The sequence below is a fragment of the Helicoverpa armigera genome, chromosome 19 (genome assembly GCF_030705265.1).
Source record: "Helicoverpa armigera isolate CAAS_96S chromosome 19, ASM3070526v1, whole genome shotgun sequence".
NCBI lineage: Eukaryota > Metazoa > Arthropoda > Insecta > Lepidoptera > Noctuidae > Helicoverpa > Helicoverpa armigera.
In genome coordinates this window covers 3,889,120-3,908,321 of record NC_087138.1, presented here as the reverse complement: position 1 = coordinate 3,908,321, position 19,202 = coordinate 3,889,120, and the positions used below count along the sequence as shown (strand labels likewise).

Here is a 19,202-nt window from a genome sequence, read left to right as displayed (position 1 = left end):
TAATGGTATAGAACACAGAATGACATTTTGTCACCAGCGCAACGGGAAGCAGTTATCTCGAGACGAGGATGAAACTGCGGCTGCGGGTTGTTCGAAAGAGATACCGCGGCCCTGGTACATAAAAGGCCTATGACGGAACACGACGGTTTTTAGTCAGTAAGAGTCTGACACTCCCTCACCGCTGCTAACCCACAGCGGGAGGGGTCATTTGAGGATTTTTGACGTAGGAAAAAAAAAAGGGTGAAACTGCGGGCGGAAGCTAGTTGGAAATAAATAAAACATATAATTCTGATAAACGTTTTATTATTAAACTCATAATGACAACACAGGCGTCTAAACTACTACATTTAATTCCATAGGTACATTACAGTCACTTACAGTAATCGTATAGTAATTTATATATTTTTACCAAAAACGTTAACAAAAACACACCTTTTGTTTTAGCCTAATTTTAGCTTTTTTTACCGGAGTTTTGATATAAATAGTTTTTTCTTTTTAATTCTAATTTGCCAATGTCTACATATGTCTACGGCCTAATTTAATATATACCAATCTAGTACTAAGCATTTTTTGTTTATGTATTATTTTATATGTAAAGCAAATATATATATAAAGGAAAGCCTGCTAAGCAAAATTTTTATTTTTGTAATTCATTTGAAACTATGTTTTTACAACTCGACTTTCTACCAAATAATATAATTTTTATATTTTGTTTGTTTACTTTATGTGGCATAACCTACATATTATATTAGAAGCCTTACAGTCATATTTTTGCCATAAATACACTTAATAGTGTGGACGAATTATGATACTTCACTTTAATATATTATTGAAATCATATTTTTTATATTATATACATTCCTATATACATTTATAAGTCTACATAACAGCTATATACTTTACATAGTACAAGGTAAAAGTGATATATAAGATTCAAAGCTTGGTTTAATGTATATTGCTTAAAGATTATACCGTTTGTTTGTTTGGAAATATTGTCTACACAATTGACGATTTATAATTATTTTTTATAAGGTCTAATTACATTTTATTTTTTTAATGAATTAATTCGTTTTCATACATGCTTGTGTTTTGCCATATTAGACGTAACCCTATAAGCCGACCCCAACATAGTTGGGAAAAAGGCTCGGAGGATGAGGATGGGAGGCAATGTATGTAGACGAAGTTGTGTAATAATTTTCTTTATACAGGGTAACTGGTATAGATAGTTCAACTCAGATTTGCGCGCGGCCCTATGTGTGCGTCGGCTTGTAAATATACAACTTTCATTCGTGTGACAGTGACGTCGTCCGAGCATGACGTGTTCTTATCACTTTTTCTTATGGGTACAGTCGTTTACGAAAATACTAGTTATTCGCGGAGAAATTATTAAGGAGTCAGATAAAGCGTTTCAAAAAATAAAACGACATTCAAAGCTTTTTATTATTAAATATAGTTTTTCATTATTTTTTCATACGTCTTTTCAAATTGACATTGACAGTATCTAAGAATTGAATACTCCTTAAGTACATATTTTCTAGCTCGGGGTACGTGGACAATAAATAAAAGTGTGGACTAAGAATGTAAAAAGAGGTGTAATCTAGTATAATAATGTAAACAAAATGTGTGGGGAATTTTAAAAAGTTATATTGCTTCGCATAATGTCGACCAAAATAACAAAATAATGAAACTCATAAATGAACGTTTAAGTCAAATTGATGACGGGATGTGGCGTAATACTTGTCGACATGTACAAAAGAAAAAAGAAGAATACAATAGACATTTTGACATTGGAGTCAGAATTTATAATTCTCCTTGGAGAGTAGCGAATCCGAAAATTCATCATTTGATTTTTCAAATAGCGATTTATAATCATTTTATATAAATAAACATTAAATTACGTAATAACTTTTTCTTTAAACCCCCGTATCATCCTCCGAGCCTTTTTCCCAAACTGTGTTGGGGTCGGCTTCCAGTCTAACCGGATTCAGCTGAGTACCAGTGCTTTACAAGAAGCGACTGCCTATCTGACCTCCTCAACCCAGTTACCCGGGCAACCCGATACCCCTTGGTTAGACTGGTGTCAGACTTACTGGCTTCTGACTACCCGTAACGACTGCCAAGGATGTTCAATGACAGCCGGGACCTACAGTTTAACGTGCCATCCGAAACACAGTCATTGGTGTCTAAGATATACTTAGAAAGTACATACAAACTTAGAAAAGTTGCATTGGTACTTGCCTGACCTGGAATCGAACCCGCGCCCTCATACTCGAGAGGTTGGTTCTTTGCCCACTAGGCCACCACGACTGCCCCGTATACAACCCCTAAATAACTGTATTGTACCCGACTGTACCTCTTGTCACGCACACAAAGTTACTGTATATGTACAAGGGTTACCCACACATAAGGCCGCGCGCACAACTGAGTTGAACTTACTATAATTAGAGACCGATATTTTTAAGCACGTGACTCTACTCATGAGAAACCAAATTTCACAACAGAATTTTTTTCTACTCATTAGTTTAATCAGAATAGCAAAACAGCTGTCTGAAACTGAAACCTTTGCGCCTTCTCTCAATGAGAATAAAAAAAGTTTCGAAAGTTATTTGTGATCATAAGTAGAATCACGTATTCAAGCATCGGTAACTAATTACCAACCACCCTATATAGCAAGAATTTTATTTTTTACTATGCCTTTTGGTTACAATATATTATATAGTAAATTCTAATTGATAAAAGTCCGTTCGATTAGTACAGTTAGGTTAGGTTAGTTGTTATATCATTTAAGCAGACAAGGCGTCACGGCTGCCTCGCCAAAAGTCTCTGCCTCGTTTTGAGGCGTAATTGCACGGAGTTTCTTATAGCGAGACTTATCTAAGTTTATTAAAAACTTCAACTATAAAATCCTCAAATGAAAAGTCAGCTGTGCTTAATATAGGCGACGTATTTTTTAATTATTTACATAAGCAATGATTGACAATACTAATATAGTCTACACGACGATTACAATAGTCTACTGTACGATTACATTACCTGTGGAACTTTGTAAGTATTTTTTTCATAGACTACATACTAAAGTTTATATATTTTCTTATATTTACAAGCGAATAAAATAGTTTTTTGGTATGGTATTTGAAGTTATACAATTCTTGATTAAGTATTTTTTTTTCTTATAATCATACCTACATAATTGAAATTACATAGAAACTTACGAAACCAAAAATGTTTTTAGGTAAACAATAACCAAATTATCAGAATGTTTATAGTTCAACTCATATAATGAAGTTTACGATTTTAGTAAATATTCATATCTAGGTAATAAATGAACAAAAGGACATATACATATTTTAATTATGAGCGAGAGCGAGGTCATCAACGCTTCTGTACCGCAAGTTGTGTTCCTTGGGCCACTGGGTTGCTGTGAAATATTATAAGAATTAATAAAGAATCTTATAAAGGAAGTCTTAAAAAGATTTCTTAAGGTGAGTACAGACTATGTAACATGTTATATAACATGTGTTTTATAACACGTCCACATTTTGTAACCTTATAATTCAATATTGCAACATAAAACAATACTGTACACATTAGAATAACATTGCAATATAACAATGTTATATAACCATTGTCGTTTTTATCGTTCATCAGTGCTATCCACAATGTCGACAATAAATAGTTATAAAACATGTTATTATAACATGTTTTATAGCATTCAGTATCCACATTATCTGAAACATGTTATATAGCAATGTCGTATAACATGTTATGTTACATAGTCTGTACCCACCTTTAAATAATTTTTCAACATCAAGTCACCAAGGCTGCGGGATTGTTTGACAGAGTTACCGCGGCCCTAGTACATAATGGGTTCCAGAAAGAACATGGTGGGTTTTAGTCAGTAAGAGTCTGACACTGTCTCACGCTGCAATCACAGCGGGATGTCATGATTACCAGAAAGGTGTCAAGTATTAATAAACGAGCCTTTCGGCAAGAACTCGACATAAGTTACAACAAAATCATTGTCAATGTGACCTTCTGGGGCTGTGAAATAATCTAACTTGTAAGTTTTTGTTCCTCAGTACAGTTAGTTTTTCTTTAGAGAAACATTTAGTAACACTTTACTTGCACTTGACACTTGTAATCATATGTTTTTCAGTATGATTTAATTGATCGTAATAATTTCTGTGAGTTCTTATTTTCTAAATAACGTTACCTGGTAGTAGTTGAATGAGTTTCTTCATTTGTAGGAGGTTCAATTGAAGTCATTTTCAATGTTGGGTCAGACGCAGACACAGATATGAGATCATCTGACGATTCTACGGCTAAATAAATAAAAGTAAAGAAAACAATAAATTAAAAAAACAAACATGCAGCATTACACAATAGATACATACAACAAATTAAAAAAAATCAACGTTACCAACATAATTTCGTAATAAAAGCATTATTTCTGATATTTACAATTACAAGATATCAATGAATAAAGACTAACAGAATATTTGTATTTTTCATTCCAGTTTCCACTTTGGACATCGACAGTAGCAGTGACAGGTATCATAAAACTACTAATGTCAGCTAGTTATATAACCATACTCCATTTGAGTATTCACTGAAATAGATAAACAATCGTGACATATTTTTCAATTAAAGACCAATGTAATAAAAAGAATTAGTTAATATTTTTACCAATCGTTTAAAATTTGTTTCGTTCGTATTTGTGAAAAATTTCCTATCAAGATTTTACCTTTTGATAAGTGCCTACTCAAATTGAGTACTTATAGCTAAAATGCATCGAACAAGAAGCTTGCTACCATACTTTCACATAAATATCTACAAGCTAACATCAGTCAATACCTATTTCTGTGACATTTCTTTTGTCTAGCGTGCCTTTTACATGCAACACTCTTTTTGGATCGCCTCCTGCGGTGATAACGTGCTGAAATATTTGTACAAAGTGATGTTTCAAAAATGATCAAGCACTATTTGCTTGCATTCAGTTAAAAATGTATATTTCGTATTAAATAACTTTCACAAATTAATAACTATAAGCATGCCAATGTGAGGCATAAAACTACACATGTCGAGGGGCCAATTCTCAACCGGAGAATATGTTTGACGTTTTGACAGCTTTTCTACAGAAAGAAAATATGTCAAACCGCTGTATAAGCTCCGATAGAAGTTAACTGATGTTGAAAATCGTTTAATACGAAACATAGAACCACTTCGTGCCTCGTTCACATTTACCATGCTTCATTCAGACACGATGCATTTATTTAAAAAAATGAATAGTAATAAATTAATGTTGGATTAAAAAAATACCTGTATAATGCATATTCCGGTACATGTCTGGACAGTTGTTTGAACCCTGAAACAAAAACATTTAAATAAATGAACGAGAAATATTACTTTTTTTTTTACAAACTAGACAACAGTATCGCAGCTAAACAAGTTTACATCTTTTTTTGAATGACTGTGTTTTAAGAAAAAACACAACATGGCTTTTACAAAATTAATTATATACATGTTTCCTCGAGTTTTTATTTTCATTTAGATTTTACGTTCTTTTCATATCACGTATCTTTTTATATTTTTTAAGTTTATGAACAGTTTTAAGTTTCCTAAAGCGTAGGTTTCGATGCTTTTGCAAGTAATGTGTAATGTGTCAATAATTCCTATATATATGCCTAATAAAAGGTGCTTATAGTGATAAGGTCCAACAAAGCAAAATTTATACATGGGCTTTGTAAAGGTAAACTGAAGCTTAAGGCTTGTAAAGTTGGCATGTAAACCATGTTTTCAAGATTACTTATATGAAGTTAAAAGTCTATTTTATCTAAAATTTGTTCTGACTGAAAAATTTAAATAGCCTTAAGTATGTAGAAAAAGATGTTTTCCAATTTAAAGTTTCCTTTTTTTCTTGTACAGCCTTGTAGCTATTTTATCTTTGCAAAAAAATGAAATAGCCTTTTTATTTATAATGTAGAAAATCTGTTTTTTCTAATTTAAAGTTTCCCGTTTTTCTTGTACTGTGTACTTAGCTACTTGATTAAATATGTATAAATGGTGCCCAAACGTAAATTATTTCTCTGTGAAGTCGGACAAGCGTCGTGTAAGTCCGGGATTTGTTCAAGATTTATTACTGGCCATGCAATTTGGTTCTATTTAAGTCTGTACTCTAGCAAGTCCTATTAAACTTAAATTATATTGTCTTATTCGTTAAGTACAATAGTGTGTCTTTTTGTATGAAAATAGTGTCAACTACTACTAGTGTCAATGGGTTTTTGCTAACCATAATTTAGTATGAAATGATTTGATAAATTGAAACAAAAAAATTCAACTTTATGTAAATAAATTATTATACTTATTCTAGATATGAAAAATAACTCCTGTTTCTATTAATTCTATTATTTAAATTAATATAAATTTTGCTTGAAGCCAGAGAGATGCGTCCAAGCTAGTCTAGAACATGGAAAACGAGATATTTTTATGTCATGGACTTCCGCAAAGTACCGGCTGATTCCACATCTTTTAAAGATATTCCCTATCTGACTGGCGTCATTCAAGCAAGTTAGAAATACAATAATACGTTTTACATAAAAATACATTGAATAAAATCATTATCATCCCGTAATACACCGAAAAACAACGCTAGTGTAATACACCGAAAATAATCACCACCCAACTAGGAATCCCGGTATTCGCATCACTAAACACGGGAACATTACTCACTGAGCCACGAAGTCTTATCTGCAAACTAAGTATCAACCTTAGAGTATGAATATTAATATAGCGACATTTCAATAAAACTTTTCATAATTACATGAAACTATCAACTTTTGTGTATAAATATTTTGGACACCAATGATTGAGTAAACATGAAGGAAAAATCTTATCGTGAACAAGCGTAGTGATCAAAGGTCATTCCTTCTTTATAAGAGAAATGGCCCGTGCGTAAACTGATGAAAAGGTATAGTTTTGTAATTTGGTAATAAAGAGTCCCCAGTCTATTAAGGCAACTTCAAGTCGTAACCACTAACAACTTGAAGCAGAATACAAGCCCTTAACATGACAAACAATCACAATCACAAGCCTTCAACTATTTTGACTTGAGTAACCAAATACCCTTTGGTAAGATTGGTTGTCAGACTTTCTGGCTATCGTTATTTTTCTGGCTGGCCAAATAATTCATATTTTAGCAGTATTGCTAAAGCTTGTCACAAAGATATCTTGGTGGCCTAGTGGGTAAAGGACCAACCTCTCAGGTATGAGGGCGCGGGTTCGATCCCAGGTCAGGCAAGTACCAATGCAACTTTTCTAAGTTTGTATGTACTTTCTAAGTATATCTCAGACACCATTGACTGTATTTCGGATGGCACGTTAAACGGTAGGTCCTTGATGTCATTGAACATCCTTGGCAGTCGTTACGGGTAGTCAGAAGCCAGAAAGTCTGACACCAGTCGAACCAAGGGGTATCGGGTTGCCCGGGTAACTGGGTTGAGGACGTCAGAGAGGCAGTCGCTCCTTGTAAAGCACTGGTACTCAGCTGAATCCGGTTAGACTAGAGGCCTACCCCAACTTGGTTGGGAAAAAAGGTTCGGAGGATGATGCTAAGGCTTGTCACATTCGTACTCATAACCGTTAGTTTTGTGATACAACGTACAAGTTCAAAACCCTGTTTATATCACGGTTATTTGCTAACTTTGTGATAACCGCCTTTTTATCGCACCTACGGCCCTTTGTGAGAATCAGAAATATCGCAATTCGCAAATATTTTAGTGTTACACCGTTATACGGTACCTTTTATTGTCTTTATCTCTAGTGTAAGGACCTACATATGTGTATAAATTATTTTCATGTGTTACTGTTATCTTCTTCTTTTTACTGTTATTTTCTTCTGTTCTTCAAAAGGCCATACATATTTCATACAACCAAAATATTTAGCGGTTTCACCCGCATCCCGTGGGAACTACTTCCTTTACCGGGATAAAAAGTAGCCTATAGCCTTCCTCAACAAATGGGCTATCTAACACTGAAAGAAATTTTCAAATCGGACTAGTAGTTCCTGAGATTAGCGCGTCCAAACAAACAAATAAACTCTTCAGATTTATAATATTTATTCAAAATCAAGAATCATTTACTCAAAGGTTGCAAAACAGCACTTTTTAAACGTTAGGAATTTGCAAAAGACTGCTCCCAAAACGCCCACCCTTCACCACTTCCTATGTTCTTGCTGGGAAGAAGAAGTGGCCCAATAAACTTCAAGCAAAAATGTTGTCACATGTAATGGCAAAAAAGATTAGTTTCCCTCCACTCAAAAACAATAAAAAAATTACATTAGAAACCGAGCGTACGCGCACAAAACATTCCGAACTAAAATAAGTTTTTTTTATGCCTTTTTTCTTATTTTTATTTTAGTTTGTAGATTTTTAGTTTGTTAATATTTAGTTAAATAAATGGTTTTCAATTTTATTGTAAATATTACAAACTACTAATTGCAATTAAAAAATATATACATAGGTATATTATAGCGGTATTTCAAGTCATTTTTAATCCGGTTGTTGTCGATTGTTTTCCCGTATCATGCATTGTCGCTCGAAAAATCCGTTAGTGTAAAAGAGCTATATAGGTATGAATTTTATTCGATAGCGAAAGACGTTTATTTTGTAACCGATTGTACTGTCACAGTCTTCATAGTATGCACGGCGCCAACGCGAAACCGGTTTACGGACGCGAGCGCTGCCCGACGGTTAGTTTCCATATTTTGCTGATTTTAGGGCGGTTTTTTTTTTACTGATGATGCAGATATGTTCTTCTTGATTCTGGACCGCCTGTTTTTTTTTGCACTGCTTATAATTAATTCCTGTATAGGTTTAAATATTGAATATTTACCTGAAGTCCTTGCTTATTGAAGTTAATGTTGGTTCTAACAGTGCGATGGTGTAGGGGCTGCACTGGGCGCGCGTTGTTGCCCAGCGGGGCCTTAGGGGTCAGCTGGGATCCCTGCATCAGCTGACGTAGAGCGTACATCTAGAGAAAATGTAATGAGGTTACAATGGTATACGGAAGATACTGTCAGACTTCTACTGAGCAAAATATACCTCTGTTCTTTCTAGACTACACTACTGCTCGATCCAATAATCCGGAGTACATAATTCTTTTTGATAGTAGTTGAAATATTCAAGGACACATCTAAGAGACAAAAACTTACCTCCTGCTTAGAAATATAAATGGGTTTGTTGAAGATGATCCACACGGCCGTCTCCCAGCAGCCAGGATGAGTAGTGGACCCTTCGTAAGTGAGGTACTGCTGTGTGTTCGGCAGTAACGAACTTAGAGGTAAATGCTTTATGGGGAATGAGGCACCTGCAAGGAAATTTGTGGTTCAATACGTATTTTAAGGTCGTGGTGGCCTAGTGGGTACAGGACCATCCTCTCCAGTATGAGGGCGCGGGTTCGATCCCAGGTCAGGCAAGTACCAATGCAACTTTTTTAAGTTTGTATGTACTTTCTAAGTATATCTTAGACATCATTGACTGTGTTTCGGATGGCACGTTAAACTGTAGGTCCCGGCTGCCATTGAACATGGCAGTCGTTACGGGTAGTCAGAAGCCAGTAAGTCTGACACCAGTCTAACCAAGGGGTATCGGGTTGCCCGGGGTTGACTAGGAAAGTACATACAAACTTATGTAAGTTGCATTGATACTTGCTTACTTGTTGCATTATTTTTATTATTCCAATCAAGTTGCAGTGTATTATATATGTGTCTTGATGGGCCTTTAAAATACGTATCGGTTCGACTTCAAAGCAGACAAGTATCAATGTAATTTTTCTGAGGTACTTTACTAGTGAATCTTGGACAGCAATTTCACAACTGGTCGTGGTTTGGTTATCGTCTGCGTCAGGACCGCCGTCAAAAATCACCGATCTTCTCGAAATACATATCGTACTGTGGATAAAAAGATATAAAAAAATGAGTTTTTGCGCCTAACAAAAAGAGATTAGCAAGTTAGCATACATAAGTTAATATGACAGGTAGACTATAGATAGCGCCTAACTCAAAAGTACTGTTTTTTATAGAACTGTCAACTTGCTAATCTATTTTTGTTAGGCGCAAAAAATTATTTTTTTAATATCTTTTTATCCACGGAATCGATGTGGTCTAAAATTTAATTCTGGAGGGTAGCAATTAGGTAGCAACTCTGGCTGAAAAAAAAAACTCAATACTTTTACGCCGTTTCTTTACACTGGGAAAAGTGACAGCCACCCTGATATCAGAATGGCTGTCACCTTAGGATGCTGAATATCTTCAAAACCACGAGGATAGCAATTGGTAGCAACTAATGGTAGCTGGTAACAATTAGGTAGCAACTCTCTATATGTTTTTCGAGAGGATCGGTGATTTGTGACGGCAGTCCTGATGCAGACTGGTTATCACCCTAGTTACATTGTATGTTACCTACCAATTATTATTTTTCTGATGGTATAGGAAAGGATGGAAGGTTTACCTTCTGTAACTTAAAATAATTTTATTCATCATTAAAATCATCAAAAAAAATCACTTATGAGTTGATGATCAAACAATCTACTCACTAAAAAATTTGCAGTGAGACTTATCGTTTATACTTTTATATTTATTTAATCCTGCTGACATATTTTGGCTTATTTAAGACAATAGGTAAGTCATTAGACCAAAGAATTCACATTAAAAATAATGATTGGATATTTACTTCCCGATAATGTGTTAACATCGTACTTTGATTGCCAGTTGCCGAGCGAGGCGTTAAAATTATGGTAATTATGCTTTTGACTAGCTACTGGTGGAATTCACAGCAAGGGTTTACGGGACACTAATTATAATTCTGATAGACAGCTGGTATTTACGAATATCACTAAATAATAGGAAGTTCGTCTACAGCCCGACTATTTAGATTGTGAAAGGAGTCCACAATGTTTGGGAAAGTTTTAAGATTTTTTCATAGGCAATATGGTTTTAAAACCCCGTAGGAACCAAAATTTATAGGTATTTATTGTAGGTATAGTTTGCGAAAATGGCTTTGCGATTCTGAAATGAGCCTTATAATCCTTGGTCATTTGTTTTTAAAATGCAAACACAATATCAGTAATTTTTGTCATTTTAGGAAATGGAAAAGTTTTTTTTCTCATTTATTTGATACCATATCATATCGTTTATTGCATTCCATAATGTTCATTATGTAGAAAATTTAGAATGATAGTCACAATTATGGACCCTGATGGGCACAGCAAAATAATTAGAAGAGAGGAAGGCGTTTAATGTAAGATAGCAGTAGTTTATTATTTACTTAGTTAATAGTTTTATTTTGTAGTGTACAAAGTATTAAGAATTTAGTTTATGCATAAGTATATAGATAACATATTGTGCAATATTCATTTGAAATGATTTTAGTTACATTATTGATACACTCACCTCTGTAAGTAACTTTGTTGAACGCACTAGTTATCAGCCTAAAATCCGCGTTGAATGGCTCGCCGACCTGAAAAACAAATGCATTAAGTAATAACTTACTTAGGTACTCAGTTACTTTTATTTTTTTGTTTTATGGTAAACGCACACCTGTGAGCATCGATTTCTGTCAAACGTCATATCAGTAATTCTGAAAAAACTCTGAAATTTGATTCTTACATCCATTAGACACCGACTTCTAGGCCCATGCATCTAAAATTAGTTTTTTTTTTTTGCTTTTTTGTATTTTTCGAAGTCAGTTCTAATATACTTTTTGAAAAAGTTTTTACGTAACAAAGTGTTAAAATTAATCAAAATATATAATTCACTTTCATTTATTTTTCGTATATGCCTATGGGTAGAGGTATATGTATATTTACTTTCCATTCTTACCTGCACCATGAGTGAGATGCCAACAATACCCTGAGATTTGTGCTGAGCCTCTGACATATTGTGGTATAACTCCTTATTGAAACCGTACAGCTGAATCTGTGAACAATTTATTTTTCAGTCTCAAATATTAACAAACCAAGCTTCTAATCTTCAAACAGGAGATATTTACCTTAATATAGAACTGTTGTTTAATGGTCTAATGCCCATTTTCACCAACAAATACCTAAATTTAGGGATCCCCTAAAAGAATTTAGGGAACATTAGTACGAATTTCGTTTGCACCAAAGTTTAAGTGTCCCTTATAACCTTATGCCCGTTTTCACCAACAAGTGTCACTTAGAATAAGGGCTCTCCCAATATTTTAAGGTTATTTGTTGATGAAAATGGGCATTAATTATTGGGGGAGCCCTTATTCTAAGTGACACTTAGTTAGGGAAACGTTAAGAGATTGTTGGTGAAAACGGGCATAAGTCTAATGTAACTGAGGATACTCATACGATACTTAGGTCCAAACTTACATACATAATCAAAAATTGAACGTGAAAATTCGTAGTAAACGAAGAGAGTTGCAGTCAGAAAACTTACGTATAAGTTATCAGTGAAAATGGACCTTAGTGCTATTGTTAGTAAATATAGCCATTTTTTTTACGTAGTGGTTTACATTTTTCAATACAAAACATTTAAAAATATAGAAGTAGTGCCCCAATTGCGTCGGGAATATTGATTATTACCTACTGTCTTTCTTTGTCAGCACTGTCAGGGAAAGTCAAAATATTTAACTTCCCTCAGATTTTAATGAGACAGTACTCCAAAATATAGCTATTAACGATCTCCTATTATCGATACCGGACCACAATAAAGTTGAAACAGTTATAATGGCTAAATCAAAAAGTCATTAAGATTGGACCGCAAACCACAGTGCGCCAAGTTCCAAATAATCGACGCTTGTCGGAATTTTCGACACTATTCTGAATAAACATTTTCGGAAATTAATAGACTTGGTTCAATATCCAATTAGCATAATTGGAGAGTTTTTTCGATATTATTGATAGACCTACAATATTAAGTTGTGGTGGCCTATTGGTTAAAGCACCAGCACCGGTTTAAATACGATTGTGCGTTCGACTCCATGTCAGGTAAGTATCAATGAATCTTTTCTCCGTTAATATAATATTATACTTTCTATTGTGGACAATTTAAATAGATATTATACAAAAAAAATCTATACGACATATTAACACAAAAAAATTTAAACTACCTATTACTATATTTACAAACTAAATTATTCCCCACAAACAAGAGTAAAAAAGAAAAAAAAAGAAAACCAAAAACCAGCTGAGGGTTAGGCGTCGAAGTACTCCTCCGCATCGCTGTACCCCGGAAACGTGCCCAGAAGACTATTTATATGTTGCACATCAATTACTTAGGAAAGGTGAAAGAAAACATCATGAGGTATCCTGGACTTTAAATTCTTAAAGCGCCAAACCATCTTGAGCAGGCGTATAGTTATCGGCACGAATCTTGAGCTCTGACCTACATCTGCGCAGAAGTGATTTATTAGTAAAGAACCAATCCCGAGTGACGGCTATGATGCGATGCACTGCGGGCCAATCACCGCTTCCGCGCCTCACTTCATACCACAAAAGGGACCAATAAATTACTTCTGCGCAGGTGAAGGTCAGAGCTCAAGATTAGTGCCGATAACTATACTGGTATGAGAAGAGGCCTGTGCCTGGGCAGGAAAAAGGAAGGCTGATGACGATGACCTACAAAAGCTTAACATACATCTGATTCATTAGTTTAGTGGTGCTCTATAGCTTGGCCATGTGGCTTTACCATGTCGTTATTCTAGATTTTTTTCAAAAGCAAAACATCAAAGTAGTTAAACTTTGAAGTAACAATTAATATTAGTTAACAAATTAACACCTTCAATGCCACTGTTATCGAGCCATCATTATTAGGCCCCCGGGTCCATAATACCGAACTTTGACCAAACTTTGTACGAATAGCGTCATTAAAACGATTCCCTGGTATTTGAGTACCATTGTAACATGTTTCAACTTTCAACACTGAAAATTTGTTTCCAGAAACTCTTAGTTTGGTCTATGAAATTTCATACTTTATAATACTTTTGGTATCTATAGTAATGTTATAAAGCTGAAGAGTTAGTATGTTTGCTTGAACGCGGTAATCTCAGGAACTACTGGTACAATTCGAAAAAATGTTTCAAAGTTCGATAGCTCATTTATTGAGGAAAGCCACTTTTTATTAATACGAGACACGGTTGAAACTACTCGCGGTAATTCGCTCACCCGGACAAAAAGTAGATAAACTTCCGCGACAAATAATGAGCTAGCTATCACTGAATAAAAATCTTTTTCTAATCGGCCCTGTGGTTCAAGAGATAAGCACTTTCAAACAATGAACCAACTTATAAGCTTTATAATAAGAAGTAGGTATACATATATGTATTACATCCTATATACGGGTTCTGGGAATAGATAATGGATGCCAATAAGTTGGAACCAACAAGGTTCAAAGTATATAAAGAATAGTAAATTGTTTACCAAAATCCCATCATTTACGGAGCACCACTTTTACTAAGAACGCTAATATAAATAAAAATAAAATAAAATAAAAAAATAAAAATAAAAAAGCCTTTTATTTCTTGCAACAAGGTGTTTACAGTAAGTAATAGTGTAAGAGAGAAAAAAATTAAGATAAAAAATAAAAATACTATCTAATACTGCTTATAAGCTAATGGTTGATGGGTTGATCAGCAAGAACCCCTCCTTGGGTGAAGGCCTCCTCCAAAGACGCCCATTTCGCTCTGTCTTGAGCTGTCTCTATCCAGTGCTGGCCAGCTGTTTTTATAATCTCGTCATGCCATCTCGTGGGCGGTCTGCCTCTGCATCGTTTCCCTTTTGGGCCTTTCCATGTTGTTACTCTTTTCGTCCATCTAATATAGAACGCTAATATATCGAACTAAAAATATCGTTATTCCTTTTGCGCAAAAATATCTTGCTTCAAAACCGCAGTCATTTAAAAACCCTAAAATGATACAGTGCGTTATTTATGTCGAAATATTTCGAGTTTATAGCTTTAAAACGATCGTTTCGGAGTTAAAGACCCAAGTTCGGTCGTTTTGACACTCGGAGCTAATAATGAGCGTTCGATAACAGAAGCGTTTTAGTGTTGACTTGTGAATTTATTTTGGTACTTACTTGTGACGTCATAATGTCGCTTTTTTACAATAATTAATATTTCTTTTGGAATGTCTCTTGAAGTCTTCTTATAAGAAGTTGTAAGGTTGGTTATAAGTTTAATAAAATTTAATGTAAAACTGAGAGTTGATCAAATACTATGGAGCATGTTAAATCAAAATGTCTTTATCAATATAAATGGTTAAGTTTTTGACTAAATGCTTACGAAAATAAACAAGGGCAAACTTAGATCAAAATACTGAACAAGAATAATAATACCGTAACTTAGAAAATTCTCATTCAAATACACACCTAAGTATACCCAGCTCATAATAAAACACTTCCGAACATATTAGGTGCATTAACCAAAATTACTAAAGATACATAATAGACCACCGATCCCCAATCTCGAAACTAACCCTAAAGCCATATCATAAATACCTTAACCCTTAACGGCTTAATAAAAGCGGAATTAATTCGAAATCGAAGACGGTATCCCGAAGTTAGTCAACTATCGGAATGTGGGTGCATAGTTGGCAAGCGGCGGTCAGGTGGTTGCATAGTTAGACTACCTGGCTAGTGGTAAAGGCAGCGTTATATTGAACTGGATGCAGACTGATTTTGTAACTAATATTATAAGGGCTAATGTCAGTTCGCTTGTTACGCATAATTAACTGCTAAATCGATCGAGGTGAAGTTTTGGGAATGAGTGATTCTCTGAGGACGGAGACAGGTCCCTTTTTATAGAAGACACAGTATAGCGTGTCTTGTCTAATCTCGTCTCTGTCTTGTTATATCAAGTATTCATCATCATTTGCCTAGCCTTTTCCTAATAAAGCTGGGACGACTTTGAGCGTAACAGGAACAGCTGAGTACCAGTGTTTTACATCGAGTAAATCACTGGTTACATCGAGTGACTGCCTATCTAACCTCCGGATAGACCACCGCAAGTGTTGATTAACGTTATGAACGATCGATCCATGCTGCATTGCCTTAGCCTAAGAATTATCCAATGTAGAAACACTGAACATCGAAGTCTAAACAAATTAAGTACCTACATAGCTAAATTCAGAGTCCTATGAAGCAAGCTTTACTATCTGTAGGTGATTTAATATTTGCAGCTACAATCTGCTATCGGGTGTAGTTGTTATAGAGTTATATTCTGAACATAGTTGTGAATTTGTAGTGTTATTATTAAAGGGATATTCTGAAACTGTGTCTGTGGCTCTGTGTAGAATATCTGTGTTCTGTCTCGTATCGTGTGTGTATTGTTTTGAGTGTCGGATTTGTGTGTATGTTGTGTTCTGCTCTATGAAGACGGATAGGTGCAATATCTGCAGCGTTAGGTATCATGTTAGTTTTTTTTAAGTTTAGAAATAGATGTGTTATGAGCCAGCTTAGCTATATGCGTTTGTTTCGGATGGTTGATAAGTTTTTTTTTGGCTTGACGTAGGTCTGTGTGATTTTTTTATGCTTTGCTTTCTCAACATTAGTTCTGAATTCAAAATTATATTAGATTCATGAAATATTTGTAACTGGGGTTCAGGACGAAATACTGTAGCATCCAATTATGGGAACTTTGCCACATAATTATCGTCAGTCATCATCACGTTTATTATATGGGAGCCCCATATAACAAACGTGATCCCGATCCCTAAAATGTTTATTTTATTTTCAACATTTTCACAGAAATACTTCATCTGTCATGTTAGCTGTCTAAATATCACTGTTCTTGAGGTCCAGCTTGGTGACAGACAGTCAAATGGAAAGCCTAGTCCCTGTAAAAGGATCCTGTTTTATCCTTTGGGTACGCAACCCTAAAAATCGATTTCTACTCACCTCTCCAGGAAACGTATGATGGTCTATCTGATGTTCAGAGCCCCTGTTATCTTCCATGCCATAGTGGAAGTAGATCTCCTCGAACTGGTAGCGGTATGACAGTGGACCCCCGCTAATGTTCACCTGATGCTTCGAGTCCTTCTCCACTCGGAAGACCAGGGATTGGCCTGTGTTTTGGAGAACACCGCTGACCTGGGGATGGAGAAATTATGTTAGTGAAAAATACTAATGGTGTCTAAGGCCGATTTTTGACCACGGCCGCTGTTCTCATATACGAAGATCGACCAGCAGCGCAAGACATATTACAGTGCATGAGCATTTGCGCCTACATAGGTGCACTCACTATTCCTTCACTCTCATAGCCCGATGGGACGACAATCCGACACGACTGGACAGAGATCAAGAACAGGGCCCACATTATAAAATAAACAGTAGTTAATGATATAAATGATTTGACTTTGACAAACGCCCAAAATTATTCTCTTATTAGCAAAACTGCCTTACCAAAAGCCATTTAAAATTAGGACAAAGAAACCTAACACCCAAATAATAATGAACAAGAATTGGAATGAATCACAGCAGGGCTCGTATCAATCAATGGTCGCTCCTTGATTAGAAGCTACCAACTTATGCTTTGAGTGGAGATGATATATTGCTAGTTGACACGCGAACTACCAAGATCTAGGAGTTATGGAAGTGGCTATCTGTTTTTTTTATGGGTAGGTATGATGCAAATGAAAATTATTTTTATGAAATTAAATAGTAATTCAGTTACGCATTTATGAGATTAATGCAAGTAATGTTTGTGTTTTGTAGGTAAAAGTGTGCAGATAAATTGGAATTATAGGCTTCTGTTTATTGATTCTGGTTTAAATAATGTCTTCCTAAAAAAGAAATTATTAAAGTTGAATAGTAATCAATTACGAATTTTTGTGATTAATGCAATTACATATTTAATGGTAGGTAAAACTGAATAGATAAATTTGAATAACTCAAAATGTATTCAGTTATAGGCTACTTTGTATCCGATTATTTCTTCATTAGGTGGATGAAAAAGTGGTCAGCAGATAGTACGCACACCTAATAATTTTATTACTTTGAAAACCTAGCTTATAAATTGAAAACTTACCTCCCGCTATGTAAGGTCTACTAAACATAAATTATACCTGCAAAATGCGCTTCCACTGCGTCAAATAGTACGCTTATCGGATTTTAAAGTCTATTCCATTTATAGAATGTCCGTGTAATTTGGTTGAGGGAGTGACTTGCCTTCTAGATAGTGTTTATGTAAGAGATAAGGACGAACATTTTTGTTTAATAAATTACTTTAAAATTGTTACTAATAAAAGTGCTGACTGACGGTGCTATAAGTAAGTTACGCTGTAAATCAGTACTTCTATAGTTTTTACAGGGAAATTTGTATCCTAAATTGGCTTTGATCCAGCACAAGAATTGAAGAGAAAAACAATCAAATAATCAGTAAATCATATGAGAGTAATTATATCAAATATCATATTATATCAATTAGTAATAGCAGATAAAAATCTAAACTATTTTTCAGTCTTTGATCTTGAATATCTACACCTGAAACAAAATTGTCTATCTCATACACGGAGATTATTGCCTTGCAGTACTAGATCATAAATATAAATTGCTTCAAAATATTGAGTCGAGACACTGTAAAAGTTCTTTCAAAAGTAGACTAGTTTTCGCGAAAATTTCAATAGAACTGTATCTAGAAAACATATATAGAACCTACCTACTAACACTTTTTTTTTGGTTTCAGCTGAGGAAAATGCCTGACGCATACACACACCGCCCGGGGAGACGGTGAGGTTATGTGGGGCTTGCACCCACTAAAAACATCAGCTTTTGTGCCGTCTTCTGCCTTTTAGAGAGGGGCCACGAGAACCAAAGACGACTTTCGTGACAACTACCTACTAACACTGCTGCCTCGTTGATTGTAGGTAGTCGCTTACCAACTGAAATTTGTTAAGCACGAGGTATCGAGCTTATTTCCCTGGTTGTGTCTACATATCGGGTGTGTCGTACCTAATCACATATATTTGTAAATAAAACCGGCCAAGTGCGAGTCGGACTCGCGCACCGAGGGTTCCGTACAAATCCTGTACAGATAAAAAGTGAGTCTCGCGCCAACCGTTCAGGATCTGGAAACCCTGAGAAATTGAGGGCAACTCTAGAATATTGTAGGCACGCATCGAGTCACTACTAATGGGATCTTTTATTTTTGAGGGATTAATCACCTAACGAGCCCCAGTTTCAGG

The 19,202-nt window shown here is 35.0% G+C and overlaps 1 protein-coding gene across 4 annotated transcripts in view; it reads right to left on the bottom strand.

Annotated features, from left to right (window-relative positions):
* Positions 1-286: 286 nt before the first annotated feature.
* Positions 287-19,202, bottom strand: part of LOC110376321 (carbonic anhydrase-related protein 10) — an 82,443-nt gene continuing 63,527 nt past the window's right edge. For 2 of the 4 annotated variants that reach the window (XM_021334759.3, XM_049841359.2), the window contains exons 5-12: positions 16,918-17,109; positions 11,876-11,971; positions 11,447-11,513; positions 9,209-9,363; positions 8,890-9,027; positions 5,320-5,365; positions 4,214-4,322; positions 287-3,418 (exon numbers count right to left, since the gene is read on the bottom strand). In XM_021334759.3, coding sequence (XP_021190434.3) covers positions 3,373-3,418; positions 4,214-4,322; positions 5,320-5,365; positions 8,890-9,027; positions 9,209-9,363; positions 11,447-11,513; positions 11,876-11,971; positions 16,918-17,109 — 849 coding nt within the window. In that variant the 3' untranslated portion in view covers positions 287-3,372. Of the gene's footprint in view, positions 3,419-4,213; positions 4,323-4,832; positions 4,937-5,319; positions 5,366-8,889; positions 9,028-9,208; positions 9,364-11,446; positions 11,514-11,875; positions 11,972-16,917; positions 17,110-19,202 lie in introns of those variants that run through there. The other 2 variants (XM_021334760.3, XM_049841363.2) reach the window with 2 other exon arrangements.